Source organism: Sus scrofa, chromosome 4 (genome assembly GCF_000003025.6).
Source record: "Sus scrofa isolate TJ Tabasco breed Duroc chromosome 4, Sscrofa11.1, whole genome shotgun sequence".
In the NCBI taxonomy this organism is placed as follows: domain Eukaryota; kingdom Metazoa; phylum Chordata; class Mammalia; order Artiodactyla; family Suidae; genus Sus; species Sus scrofa.
The window spans coordinates 2,830,068-2,843,875 of NC_010446.5; the positions used below are offsets into that span (position 1 = coordinate 2,830,068).

General features: G+C 50.8%; 1 protein-coding gene across 40 annotated transcripts in view; it reads left to right on the top strand.

Annotated features, from left to right (window-relative positions):
• Window positions 1–13,808, top strand: part of PTK2 (protein tyrosine kinase 2) — a 239,455-nt gene that overhangs the window by 173,462 nt on the left and 52,185 nt on the right. For all 40 annotated transcript variants that reach the window (XM_021088851.1, XM_021088853.1, XM_021088840.1 and 37 more), the window contains 4 exons: window positions 4,290–4,374; window positions 7,958–8,058; window positions 9,914–10,029; window positions 10,805–10,905. In XM_021088851.1, coding sequence (XP_020944510.1) covers window positions 4,290–4,374; window positions 7,958–8,058; window positions 9,914–10,029; window positions 10,805–10,905 — 403 coding nt within the window. The remainder of the gene's footprint in view (window positions 1–4,289; window positions 4,375–7,957; window positions 8,059–9,913; window positions 10,030–10,804; window positions 10,906–13,808) is intronic.

Sequence of the window (13,808 nt, forward strand, 5' to 3'; positions counted from 1 at the left end):
TCGGATTCGTTAACCACTGGTTAACCACTGCGCCACGACGGGAACTCCTGGAACATTTTCTTTACTCCGCAGAGCAACTTCCTACCTTGGCGAGGGTGTGGCGAAGAGGGAGTCTGCGCACTGTTGGGAATGTAAACTGGTGCAGCCGTGGTGGAAAACAGTATGGAGGGTATTCAGAAGCCTAAAAATAGAACTGCCACGGGACCCAGCAATGCCACTCCTGAGTATACATGCAAAGAAAACAAAAACATTCGTTGGAAAAGACACGTGCATCCCAGTGTTCACAGCAGCATTATTTCTAAGCCAAGATAAGGAGGCCACCTAAGTGCTGGTCAGCAGACAACAGACAAAGAAGGCGTGGTAGGCCTTCCTGTTGTGGCTCAGTGGGTTAAAAGCCCAACACCGTGTTCATGATGCCTCGCTCGTGAGTTAAGGATCCAGCATTGCCACAGTTGAGGCATATAGTTCATAGGTGTGGCTGGAATCTGGTGTTGCCGTGGCTGTGGCATAGGCTGGCAGCTGCAGCTCCGATTCTCCCCCTAGCCTGGGAACTTCCATATGCCGCAGGTGCAGCCCAAAAAAGGAAAGAGAAAAAAAGAAGAAGATGTGGTGTGTATGTATACAGTGAAATACTACTCAGCCATTAAAAAGAATGAAATTTTCCCATTTACAGCAACATGGATGGACTTGGAGAACAGTATGCTAAGTGAAACAAGTCAGAGAAAGACAAATACTCTGTTATTTATATACAGAATCTAAAAAATAAATGAATGAATACAACAAAATAGAAACAGACTCACAGATGTAGAAAACAAGCTAGTGCTTACCAGTGGGGAGAGGGACTCGGGGAGGGCGCGTGAAAGGAACAGGACTGAGGCAAACTGCTCGGCCTAAAATCCATGAGCAGCAAGGATGTGCTGTGCAGCACGGCACGCTAGCCAGTGTGTTATAAATGTGATAAATTCATTGAGTGGTATTTTGGGGGGAAAAAAAAGAAAAAAGCCCCACACATGTTGGCAGTTACTTCCCACTCCACCCTCTGCTGAGGCCTGGACAGTCACCTGTTCGCTCTGTTTCTATGGATTTGCCTCTTCTGGACATTTTGTGTAAGTAGAATCATACAGTACATGGCCTTTTGTGACGGGTTTCTTTTAGTTGGCATAGTGTTGTCAGGCTTGATCCATGGGTAGCATGTAGCAGTACTTCCTTTTTTTCTAACAGCCAGATAACATTCCACTGTCTGGATAGGCCACTTTGTGTTTGCTCATTCATCAGCTGATGGGCATTTGGTTGTTGCCAAAAGTCGTTACCGCTTTTTGGCTACTGTGAATAATGCAGCTGTGAACATTTGTGTGTAAGTTTTTGTGTGAACATAATTTTCAGTTCTCTCAAGTATATGTGTCTAGAAGTGGAATTGCTGGGTCATCACTTTTTGCCAAACTGCTAAACCTTTTTCCAAAGAAGCTGCTCCGATTTAGATTCCTAGAAGCAGTACACAAGACTGCCCATTTCTCCATACCCCCACCAACACTTGTCATTGTATGTTTTTATTTATTAGGTCAGTCATTTTTAAATGCTATTTTAAAATAATAGTACAGGGAGTTACCATTGTGGTGCAGTGGAAACGAATCCAACGAGTATCCGTGAGGATGCAGGTTTGATCCCTGGCCTTTCTCAGTGGGTTTGGGATCTGGTGTTGCTGTGGCTGTGGCTTGGGTGGGCAGCTGTAGCTCTGATTCGACCCCTAGCCTGGGAACTTCCATATTTGCCGTGGTGTGGCCCTAAAAAGCAAAAGATAAAAATAAAAATAAATAATAGTACAGACTTGTTCAAGAAACTTGTTTTTCACCTAGACCTGGACAGCTGTTCAGAGATGGCTTTCATGAAGCTCTAATGGCACAGGTGATACACCTGCTTAGAACCTGCAGGTGGCATTTTCCTCCTCCGGTGACTCATCTATCAGTCTTTCGTGTCTTTACACATGCGCTCATTATTTTATAACCAAAGGTCTGGAAAAGTACTTTCCTTCAAGGACAGCAGATCATCGTTAGAGAGTCTGTTTTTTAAAGTTCAGTTTTGAAAGTCTTTGCCCTTATGCTTATGTAAAATTATATCATTATTACATTTTTAGCTGTTAACTCCTTTTCCAATTTTTTTTACTATATTATGCCTTTTTTTTTTTTTCCCACTTTAGGACCCCACCCACGGCATATGGAGGTTCCCAGGCTAGGGGTTGAATCGGAGCTACAGCTGACAGCCTACGACACAGCCACAGCAACTCAGGAGCTGAGCCACGTCTTCGACATACACCACAGCTCACAGCAATGCCAGATCCTTAACCCACTGAGCACTGAGCGAGACCAGGGATCCTAATTGGGTTCCTTAACCGCTGAGCCACGAAGGGGACTGCATTAGTTGTCTTTTTTTTCTTTTTTTTTTTTGGCCACAGCATATGGAGTTCCCAGGCCAAGGATCAGATCAGAGCCACCGTCTCCTTAAGCCACTGTGCTGGGCCGGGGATCGAACTGGGGTCTCAGAGCTTCCCAGATGCCGCTCATGCCATTGTCCCCCAGCAGAGCTGTGTGTTGTTCCTTTTTTTAACTCTCTTAACTCTGCTCTTTGAGGCAAAATGCATTAGAAAGAGCCCTGGATCTGAATTTGGTCAGAAGACCTAAATCCTAGGCTTGGACCCACCTGCCTGTGAGACTCAAGGGGGGTGAGGCTTCTTGACCTAAATCGATGGTCTCTCAAATTCTTACTAGGCAAGCACACTGGAGTTCCTCAAGCACAGTGATTCACCAGGATCACGCAGCTAACAGCAGGGCTGGTAGACTTTGTTTCATTCACTCTAGGTGTGAGAATACGAGAGAGCAATTTTCTAAAGACCCACAATGTATTTGTTGCGTGAATCTCAGCAGAGTTCACATTTTTTGTTGAACATCTCTGTGTATGTTGTATGTGAATGCATGTTTATTTTGGTTTTGTCTCTTCTTTTTTCTTTTAAGGGCTGCACTCGCGGTATATGGAAGTTCAGGGTAGGGGTCAAATTGGAGCTGTAGCCGCTGGCCTACACCACAACCACAGCAACTCAGGATCCAAGTCTGCGACCTACACCACAGCTCACAGCAACGCCGGATCTTTAACCCACCGAGCGAGGCCAGTGATTGAATGTGCATCCCCATGGATACTAGTCAGGTTCGTTTCCGCTGAGCCACAATGGGAACTATTTTGTTTTTAATGTAGGAGTTTAGAGATTCTTTAATAATTGGTCAGAATGTGACTCAGCATAGGTTTCATGGACAAAAACCTGCCACTGGTTACTGTATTTGAGATTACTTCTTGTAGCAACTGAAAGTGCTAGAGGTGACAGCTCAGTGGTGGGGACATCGTACTGAACAAACTGAGCAGGAACTCCCCCTGCTCTCGGAGGTGAAATCCTGTCTGGGGCAGCAGAGACGCGCAAAAGCAGATACACTGAATACTGGGGGAGGGGCGGTCAGGGCACCCTTCCTGCAAGACGGTGACCCGGGAACAGAGACCTGAGCGAGGAGGCACAGCCCCTGAGCTCCCCGTGGGGAGTGTGCCAGGCAGGGACCAGGGCCAACAGGGGCACCCAGGTGAGGCGGGGGGAGGAGAAATCCGAAGGGAGGCCCAGCCGCGGCGCCGGCACAGGGTGGCGGGCAGCCTCTGGCTCTGGGTCAGTGGACGTGGGTCTGTCTGACAGCTCCTAGCACGGGGCTTTTTTCTGTTAGGCCCCGTTACCAGCCGTATTTGTATTGTTTGGGCATTCTCTGATCACGTGCACATTCTCGCATCATTACTGCCCTAGTCTTAAAGATCACCTAGGGAGGTCCCATTGGCTCAGAGGAAACGAACCTGACCGGTATCCCTGAGGACACAGGCTCGATCCCTGGCCCCAATCAGTGGGTTAGGGATCTGGCGTTGCCGCAAGCTGCGACATAGGTCACAGATGCTGCTCAGATCTGGCGTAGATGTGGCTGTGGCTATGGCCAGCAGCTGTAGCTCCAGTTCGATCCCTAGCCTGGGAACTTCTATGTGCTGCAGGTGTGGCCCGCAAAAGCAAAAAAAAAAAAAAAAAAAAGGTCATTTTAAAACCCATTTTCTCATTTTGTTTTTGTTTTTTCTTGGGATTTCACTTGTTCTTCTAAGTGTTATGATTTGATGGTTTGATGGTTCTGATTCTCCCTGATCCAGAATCCACGGAGCTGCAATCTGAACATGCCCCCTGATTCATAGAGACCCTCTCTTTGCATGTGTCCCTGTCACAGGAGAACCCAGCTTTGGCGGTTGCAATTAAAACATGTAAAAACTGTACTTCGGACAGCGTGAGAGAGAAATTCCTTCAGGAAGCCTGTAAGTTTCTAGAAATTTGTGTGGAACTCCATTTGACTGTGAAATCTAACCCTTCTCTGAAGAAGGAAGACAAGCAGCATTTATTATGCTGCCTTTGTGGAGGCGTGTCCGCGGGGCTTTGCAGTCAGCTGTTGTGTTTGGGGTGAAGGCAGATTGATTTGCTGTCCCGCATCCCCAGACCTCGTGCCATCACCGGCTCCAGGTGCCCTGGTGGCGGGTGCCAGCATGTGGCAGCCCTGGGGCGGGGTCGAGGCACAGTCTCAGTCCCTGCGGGCGGGGCTGGAGGACAAGTGAGGGGGTGGGACCCTGCTGTGGAGCCACACCTCCGACCTGAGGAGGCCACCAGAGAGTCAGGCGTGACGTGTCACATCTGCACGCCAAGCCTGGGAGAGCCGGCATCTGGTCCTGTCCCCTGGCACACAGCTGGCTCTTTGCAGCGTGCCCACAGGCAGGCATGTTCTTCCTGCTTCCATCGCCTCCTTCACATCTGACCACACACTGAAATCGTCTCCTAAGGAGGCTTTGTCACAGGACCCGGCTCTTTCCCCTCCTAGGTGTCCATAATTAGATAGGCACTGCTTAAAGTTACGGTGTCTTCTCTCCCTCTAGACTTTAAGCTCTGGGGCGGACAAGGACCTTGTCTGTTGTGCTCACTGCCCAGACCCGGTGCCAGCCCGGGGCTTACTTAACTCATGGAAGGCACCCGGTGGCTGATGGTCACACGAAGGGGCCTCAGTGTCCTTCACCACACGTACATTGAATTTCAATAAAGATTTGCCATCCGACAGCTGAGTAAGACGTCGGAGTAAGTCGTACTGCCACTGCGTCAGCCAAGTCTAAGCACACCCGATCCTGCTCTGGATCTTTGGCATAAGTACCAGACCAGTCCCGCGATGGCTCGTGTCTCCGTGTACTTCTTCAGGCCCCGAGGCCAAGAAAACACCAAGTGTATGTCAGTCATGACCCAGCACCCTGGCTGCCTTGCCTTGGGGGCATCCGAATGCAGTAGTCATTGTTAAAAATGTAAATTCTTTCTCTAAAACATTTATTCGTGATTGTGATTTTTGTAGGACTTGGGATCATCACTACGCAAATCAGTTTTAGAGTTTTCTAGGGGAGTCAGGTACAACTAATAACCTTGTTTTCTTTTTGATAGGCTGTTATTTCAAAGAAATGCGATGGAGGTAGTATGTCTAAATCCTGTAGGGCTTTGACAGGCTCTGTACGTAAAAGAGAAGGTATGGCCTGCATCGGTGGTCATTAAACTTCTTCCACAGAGGACCACGCAGTGAATAGTTTGGGCTCTGCAGGCCCGATGGCCCCTGTCACAGCTGTTCAGCTCTGCCATTGAGGCGTGAAAGGGCGACAGGCGGCACCCGGAGGCAGGAGCGGGACTGAGTTGATGAAGGCGCTCGGCGGCGCTGCCGCAGCTCCCCGCCCCGGCCGAGCGAGCAGCGGGCCAGCGGCCCCGCTGGGTTTCGCTGCAGTAGGAACAGAGTCCTTGTAAGCACGGGCCCTCCTCTTAGCTCTTCGCTGTGAGGTACGTGTAACAGTTGCTTCAGAGGAAAGGTAACAGGCCTGGTAGTTGTTACGTAAGAGTGATGGAAAACCAGAAAGGATGGTAAATCAGTTGAAAATAAGAGGAGATATGCTGGGTTCCTCAGTGTTTCCCCAAAAATGTCACAGGATGCTTTGAAGGGATTAACTCAATCTGACAAGATGGAATTCAGTGGTACATTTTGGATTTAGTTCAGGTGTTGAGGTTTGCAAAGGTTTTTTGGATTTTTGTTTTTTAAACTACTAGGTCCTATTCTTAGAATATGTAAGAACAGTTGAGGGGGCTACCTTAAGGGTTTGAGTGATCTCAGGTGAGGGTGAGGTGGCTTTGCAAGAAGCCATTGTGACCCTCGGGTGCCCTGGTGGGATATTCAGCCCTCCTCGTCCCCAAGTTCTGCATCGGCAGATTCAACCAACTGTGGATCGAAGACATTTGAAAAAATTCCGGAAAGTTCCAGAAAGCAGAACCTGAATTTGCTGTGCTTTGGCAAGTCTTTGTGTAGCATTCACTTAGTATTAGGTATTACAGACGGTCTGGAGATGACTCGGAGAAAAGAGAGGGTGTGCGCAGGGTACCTGCAAATACGGCACCCTTTTCTATAAGGGACGTTGAGTCTCCACAGATTTTGGTCCCACCCCTACCACCCCAGGGGGATGTGCCCGTGAGCCAGTCCCCTTTGGATACCGAGGGACAGCCGTATGTGTGCAGACTGAAAGCAGTAAGAGGCCAGTGAGTAGATGCAGAGGTACCAGCTCTGAGTTGCAGTCCACACTGGGCTCCATACTGAGGTGCATGTGAAAGGATATTTGCTGCTGCTGTATTCTAACATCCTTGCTTGTCATTGGAAATATCAACCCTGTATTGGTCCCCAAGGTTAAAATTTTTATTCTGCGTAGTCCATGAAATCCAGGTGCCTTGGGGACCTCTGCAGGAGGTGGCCTTTCAAGTCACTTCCAATGCTGAGGTCCTGTAGGTTTCCTGCGTCTCAGTAACCCTAGCTAGTGTACTGTGTACCTAGTCAGTGTACTGACCTTCTTGGCCCTGGTATTAGGGATTAGAAATAAGTACACGCTTAGAAGCACATCCCCACGTACATAGGTATGTGTGTCCATGCACAGGGCCCCGTGGTCATCCTGGGCTCAGTGACGCTGTCCAACTCAGATGACAGCCATAGGCCATGTTTGGCATCAGACTCGCTTTGAGAGGAGTCCCGGATGAGAAGCAGCATTTCCACTGTGGGGCAGGAGCTAGTTTTCTCAGTCCTGAAAGTGACCAGGGACGTGTAGGGGTAAGGCCACAGCGGTGGACCCCAGAGCAGATATCCCCACACACCTGCGGGGTGGATTCCAGGCCCTGCAGAGGTACGCCCAGCTACACCCGCACTCCAGGCAGCTCCGGCTCCCCACCAGCAGTTTCCCAAGCAGGCGATCCTTACCGTGAAGGGTATTGCTTAGTAAATGAATCACACAGTCCAACCGGGTCAGATTTCCAAAGGAAAACCTAGAAAGTTAGCCCCCAGTCCGATTTGTCTGTGGAAAAGAGGCATTCTTCACACCTTGCTCAGGGTGTCCCAGTGTGGTCCCTAGCGAGTTCACTGCAGCGGTGTCTCGTGCCTCAACTGATGTGCTTTGGGGCACCATTTTAATGCCCTTCTGTAAGCTGAACCAACCAGTAAAAATTTGGGGGGGGTCTTTTTTTTTTTTAGGGCCCCACCTGCTGCATATGGAGGTTCCCAGGCTAGGGGTTGAATCAGAGCTGTAGCCGATGGCCACAGCCACAGCCACGCCAGATCCATGTCTGTGACCTACCCCACACCTCACAGCAGCGCTGGATCCTGAACCCCCTGAGCAAGGCCAAGGATCGAACCTGTGTCCTCATGGTTACTAGTAGATTCGTTACCGCTGAGTCACAACGGGAAGTTCTAACCGGTGGAGTTAAATAAACAGTTTCCACATCGTTAGTCTCGGGCCTTAATTGAAGTAGCGCCAGGAAGACAAAGACTTTCCAACAACTGTGTCTCCCCAGTGACGATGCGTCAGTTTGACCACCCGCACATCGTGAAGCTGATCGGGGTCATCACGGAGAACCCCGTCTGGATCATCATGGAGCTGTGCACGCTTGGAGAGGTACCCGCGCCCCCTGCAGCCCGCACCCGCTCTGATAGCCTCTGCTAGGACAGGGAGGTCAGCGACGGACAGCCCCTGGTTGGGTTCGGAGAATGTGGGGCACCGTCTGCATTTGGTAGATTCCCAGGCAGCCCCTGGCAGCACTGCTTTCCCACTAGAAGTATCAGGACCGGAAGCCGTGAGCCCAGCGGCTCTCTTTTTCCTGTCTGATGCCATGGCCAGGAGAAGAGGCCCGAGGATCTGAGGGTGAAAGCAAAGTTAATGGCGTTTGGGTAAATTGATGCTGATTTTAGGTAAATTAGACCAATTGCTTCATCTTTTTTGAGAATTCACTCTACAGTGTCTTTTAAACCAACAAATGTTAGTCACAGTTTCTTTCTGAAGTGTGCGTAGTAGAGTAGGGACAGATCTTCTCCAGAGTTCAGAAACTTGAAGGGTGCACCACTGTCACTGGGAGCTTGCCCTCCCCTCCTGGCCTCCTGCTGAGTCCCGGGAGAGGGCAGGCCTGGGCCTCCCGCTTCTCGCCTCTAGGCAGCTGTGTGGCCCTCCTGCTGGGTAAACACACCCTTGACTTTGTGGTGCTGAGACCCACTGGAACTGGAACCTTCTGCAGCAGTGTGCACATTGCTTCTCTTTTGAAGGACACCAAACACAGTTTTGCTTTTTTTTTTTTTTTGTCTTTTTGTCCCTTTAGCGCTCCACCTGTGGCATGTGGAGGTTCCCAGGCTAGGGGTCTAATTGGAGCTATAGCTGCCAGCCTATACCACAGCCACAGCTACGTCAGATCTGAGCTACGTCTGTGACCTACACCACAGCTCATGGCAACACCAGATCCTTAACCCTCTGAGCGAGGCCAGACATCGAACCCGAAACCTCATGGTTCCAGTCAGATTCATTTCTGCTGCGCCGTGATGGGAACTCCAGCACAGTTTTGCTTTTGATGAGAACTGGGGTTTTCATTTACCAGGAATCAGAGGGTGTTTAGGTCCCCCCTCCTGATGGCTTCAGCCCGCCCTTCTGTGGCAGGGGTGCTGCCTGGCAGCGCCCCCTGGCCCCTCTGCCTCCTCAGATGGCAGAGGTGAGTGACTGAGATTCCTCAGCCTCTCCAGTGTCTCTTCCTCCTCCGTCTCCCTTTCCAAATAAAATGCAGCATGGACGTGGTTTTTGGTTCACGTTTTTCTGCTTTCGCTTTTAGAGCATTTGCTGACTCTTCCGGCTGAAGTTGCTAACACTTCTCTGGGTGTTGGTCTGGTAGGAGTAGGATGTTAAGTCCACCTGCCGTCTCTGCCGCTTTAGCATGTAGCCGAGTTAATCACGGTGGTGGCGGTAGGGGTCTGTACGCCCTGCGCACAGACGTCCCGGTGGCCACCCTCTGCACCCAGAACTCCTGGGGCAGCGGAGACCCTCTGGCCCCCCTTCCCTTTCACCCCCCTATGCTCAGATCTGCCCAGGTGCAGGGGGGCCCGGGCCAAGGGCAGCTGACCGTGGGGGTGGAGGAGGCGTGTTTGAACGGTGACTGGATCTTTCTGTTCTCCGACTATTATTATCTAGCAATATTTTATACATGCTTTTGTTCATTCCCCGGAAGCGTCTTTCTCTATCTCTTCAGAAATTTGTCTTTAATCATGAAGGTCCCAGTTTTGCAACTGGGTTTCAAGCAAAGAAGGAGTCACCATAATTTCTGAGCGGATGTGTTTCTTTCGTCCCGCTTTTCTCATTAGGGTAAAATCGAAGCCCCTCCTAAACATGCGTTTGGAGATGATCAGCATCATTGCTGAATGTAGTTCCCTTGCTGTTGATTTCTAGTCTGTGTCACTAACGCTTTTTCTTTTTTCTTTTGGCCACTGTTCAAAAGCTGAGGTCGTTTCTGCAAGTAAGGAAGTACAGTTTGGATCTAGCATCTCTGATCCTGTACGCCTATCAGCTTAGCACAGCCCTCGCGTATCTAGAGAGCAAAAGATTCGTGCACAGGTGAGACCCGCCACAGAGCTGGTGAGCTGGTGAGCGGCCCAGGGCGCGGGGTTGGGAAGCAGCCTTCACTGTGCCCTTCGCCCTGAGACCCTTTCTTCCTCTCACTCTATGCCAGTGCCATGTGTGCCCAGCCCCGTGAAGTGCCATGACACAGTAACACAGCCTGTGTGAGGGGCTTCCTCACGGGGCGTTTGAAACCGGTCAATTATTCCTTCCACAAATGCCATTGAGAGCCTGTTCATGGCACTGTGGACATACAGTGGGGCTTTTCCAGGACACCGCAGTGTCATGAGGGACCCCTGTTGGCCTTGGGCAGAATTTCTCTGCATAATCTGCGTCTCCTTTGAGTGCAAGTGAAAGAAGCCCTTGCAGCTGGTTTGCCTGGTATTGTAGTTTTGTTGTCCAGCCTGAAAACAGACTGCATCAGCGAAATCATTTCCAAGTGTCCAGAGGTAATTCCAGTTTTATTTGATGAGATGTCTAGGTAGCAGTCGGGTTACACCCCTGGTCCTGTCTCCCTGCTTCTCAGTGAATGCACTTGGCCACACAGTTGTGTGAAAAGTAGCTAGTGGTTTCCTTATTTGAGAATGTGCTTTGCCATCTTGCACCGTATCAGTGAGTACCTATCTGCCAACAGTCATATATTTGAATTAAAATAATCAATCTCTTTTTTTCAGTGTATAGTAAACCTCCTGTATGTCTTTATGTAACATAGATGAGTTTGTGGGCTTTCTCCCTTGTATTAAAGTTTATTATCGAAATTCTTCCTTGTCAGGGACATTGCTGCTCGGAATGTTCTCGTATCCTCAAATGACTGCGTAAAATTGGGAGACTTTGGCTTATCCCGATACATGGAAGACAGTACTTACTACAAAGGTAAGAAGTCAGAGCAGTAAACAAGAAACAGGCTCAGAACCTTTAGTGGGTTTCTCTCTCAAAGGAGCCGTTCTGGTGCCCCGCGCTGGCTTGACGGAGGCGCGCGTCTCTCCTGCGGAGGAAGGCAGCCCTCTCTCGGTGGTGCCGCAGCCGTTGGTCATCCGGGGCTCAACTCCTCCCCATTAATTCACACAGATCCCGGACTTAACTGCAAGATGTAAACTGCGAGGCACTTAAGGAAGAACACAGGCGTGAATCTTTGGATCTGGGACTAGGCAGAGAGTTCTCAGACTTGACCCCAAAAACGTGGAAAAGGGGGTGTTCCTGTTGTGGCTCAGCAGGTTTCAAACCAGACGGGTATCCATGAGGATGCAGGTTCAGTCCTTGGCCTCGCTCAGCGCTTCCAGGATCTGGCATTGCTGTGAGATGTGGTATCGGTCGCGGATGCAGCTCTGATCCAGTGTTGCTGTGGCTGTGGTGTAGGCTGGCAGCTCCAGCTCCAGTGTGACCCTGTCCCAGGAACTTCCTTCCGTATGCCTCAGGTGTGGCCCTGAAAAGCAAAAAAAAAATGCAGAAAGGGAAAAATTGATGGTTTTTACTTCATCAAAATTAAAAAGATTTGTTCTGCAGAAGACCCAGGCAAAAAGATGAAAAGACAAACTATGGAGTGGGAGGAAATACTTGCCTACCACATACCCAGCAAAGGACAAGTACCTAGAATACAGAAAGACCGCTCCAAACTCAAGAGTAAAGACAGGAAGGATACAGGTAGAAAATGGGCAAAAGCTGTGAAGAGCATCCACTGCAGGGGTGTTACGATGGCACATACGCACGTTACCCACGGGGACAGTGCAGGCTGAGCCACGGGGGTGCTCACACCCGCATCAGGATGGCGAAGGTAAGAGTAGTGATGACACCAAAGGCTGGCAGATGCAGAGAAAATCAGTGACTCACAAATTGCCTGCGAGAATGTGCATGGTGCAGCCACTCTGGCAAGGAGTTTTACAGATTCTTAAAAAACTCAACCTGCAGCTACCATAGGACTGAATAATTGCACTCCTCGGCGTTCCTCCCAGAGAAACGAAGCTCGCGTTTGCAGGGAACGGGTACGCGAGTGTTCACTGCAGCTCTGTTCTAGTAGCCAGAGCCCGGATCGCCCAGATGTCCTCTGCCTGGCAGCCCCTCACGAGAGGGTGGCTGCCTCTCTTGGGGCATGCCTCCTGACTTAGGCGTCGCCAGCCTGCCAGCTCGGAGACCCTGGTCCTTAGTTCTGGAAATGAAATCTAGCTGATGCCCTTTTCTTAATTTTGCCCATCTTGGAATTAAGTTGACTCGGTTCTTCAAATTATCATTAATATCCATATTCCTAGTACTTCAGCTAAGGTTGAATTATAAATCCATGTTGTACTACTTACTACTACCATTTTATTTATTCATTTATTTATTTATTGTCTTTTGAGGGCCACACCCGTGGCACACGGAGGTTCCCAGGCTAGGGGTCGAATCAGAGCTGCAGCTGCCGGCCTGCACCACGGCCACAGCCACGCCAGATCTAAGCCGCCTCTGCGACCTACACCACAGCTCATGGCAACGCTGGAGCCTTAACCCACTGGGCGAGGCCAGGGAATCAAACCTGCGTCCTCGTGGATGCAAGTCGGATTTGTTTCTGCTGAGCCACGATAGGAACCCCACTACTACCGTTTTACGGGGGCCAGTTTCTTTCTCGGTTAGTTTGACTTTTATATGGGAACAAAATGGCCCTCGTCATACGGAGAAAACTAGTCCTGTGCATCTTATCCGCGGCTAATGGCTGTTCTCTTTCCAAAAGCTTCCTGCGAGTACTACAGCCTGATCGCTTGTGTGTGAAAGGCAATGTCTCCGGTTGTTTACTCGCTTTGGTTATGTAGTCCTTACTTTAGAAACAGCCAAGGCACTTTTCCACTTTTCTCACATCCGTTTCGTTGTCACCTCAAATCCTGACCAGTCCAAGTCCTAGGATTCCAGCAAAGAGCTGGTGGCCCGGACGCCACATCCTCTAGATGGTGTCAGACGGGCAGCTGGCAAGGTGGCACGTTGGTTGTCCTGTCAGTAGGTGTGGATCCCGCTGGGCGTCGGGACAGAGCCCCTCGGGTTCTGTCGGGGAGTCTGTTGTGAGGGCGTCCGAAGCTCTGACCTCAGCTGTCGCGAAGGAGCCCAGAGTTAAGCGGAAGACAGTTGTCTCTTGGTGCAAAGTCTTCGAGGCGCTCCTGCTCCCCGAATCGAGTCCAGCCCCTTGACCGCGCCGCAGAGCCCAGGACTGCCGGGGCCCTTTGGATCCGGACCTTCCCCTGCCCTGGGGTCTGCCGCGCCTTCCCTGCCCTCCCCAGCACCCCTCCTTCCGGGGCTCCCGCCTGTGTTCAGGATCGGGGACCGCCTGCTGTGTTGGAGAAGCGCCGCTGCCTTTGAGAACATGAATCCCCACAGGGCTGGTCGTCTGGGGAGGACTGTTGAGTGAGGCGGCCCGAAGGAGAGCGTCCAGGCCTCTGAGGAGTGCGCTTTCCATGCCATCCCCCTCGCCTTCTGCACACCCCCGGGAGGGTCCCGCCAGTCCTCAGCCTCGGTGGACTCCACCTTTGCACTTGCCTCTGTTGGCTAAGCTTGGTGACTCCCCAGATCCGTATACTCCCGGGTCACGTGTGGGTGTGCTCGGAGCAGTGGCAGAGCTGAGTGTCTCGACAGGTGGGCCCAGCCAGGAGGGCGACACTGAGGTGCAGGCGCCTCTGGCTCCAGGCACAGCCCAGCTCAGGCCCCTGCTCGTTGTGGGGCCTCTGGCAAGTCACCCACACATCCCAACTGCGTTTTCTAGAGGAGTCAGCCCTGGGACAAGGTTTTAGGATCTGCGGTTATAATCGGTGTGAGACGTG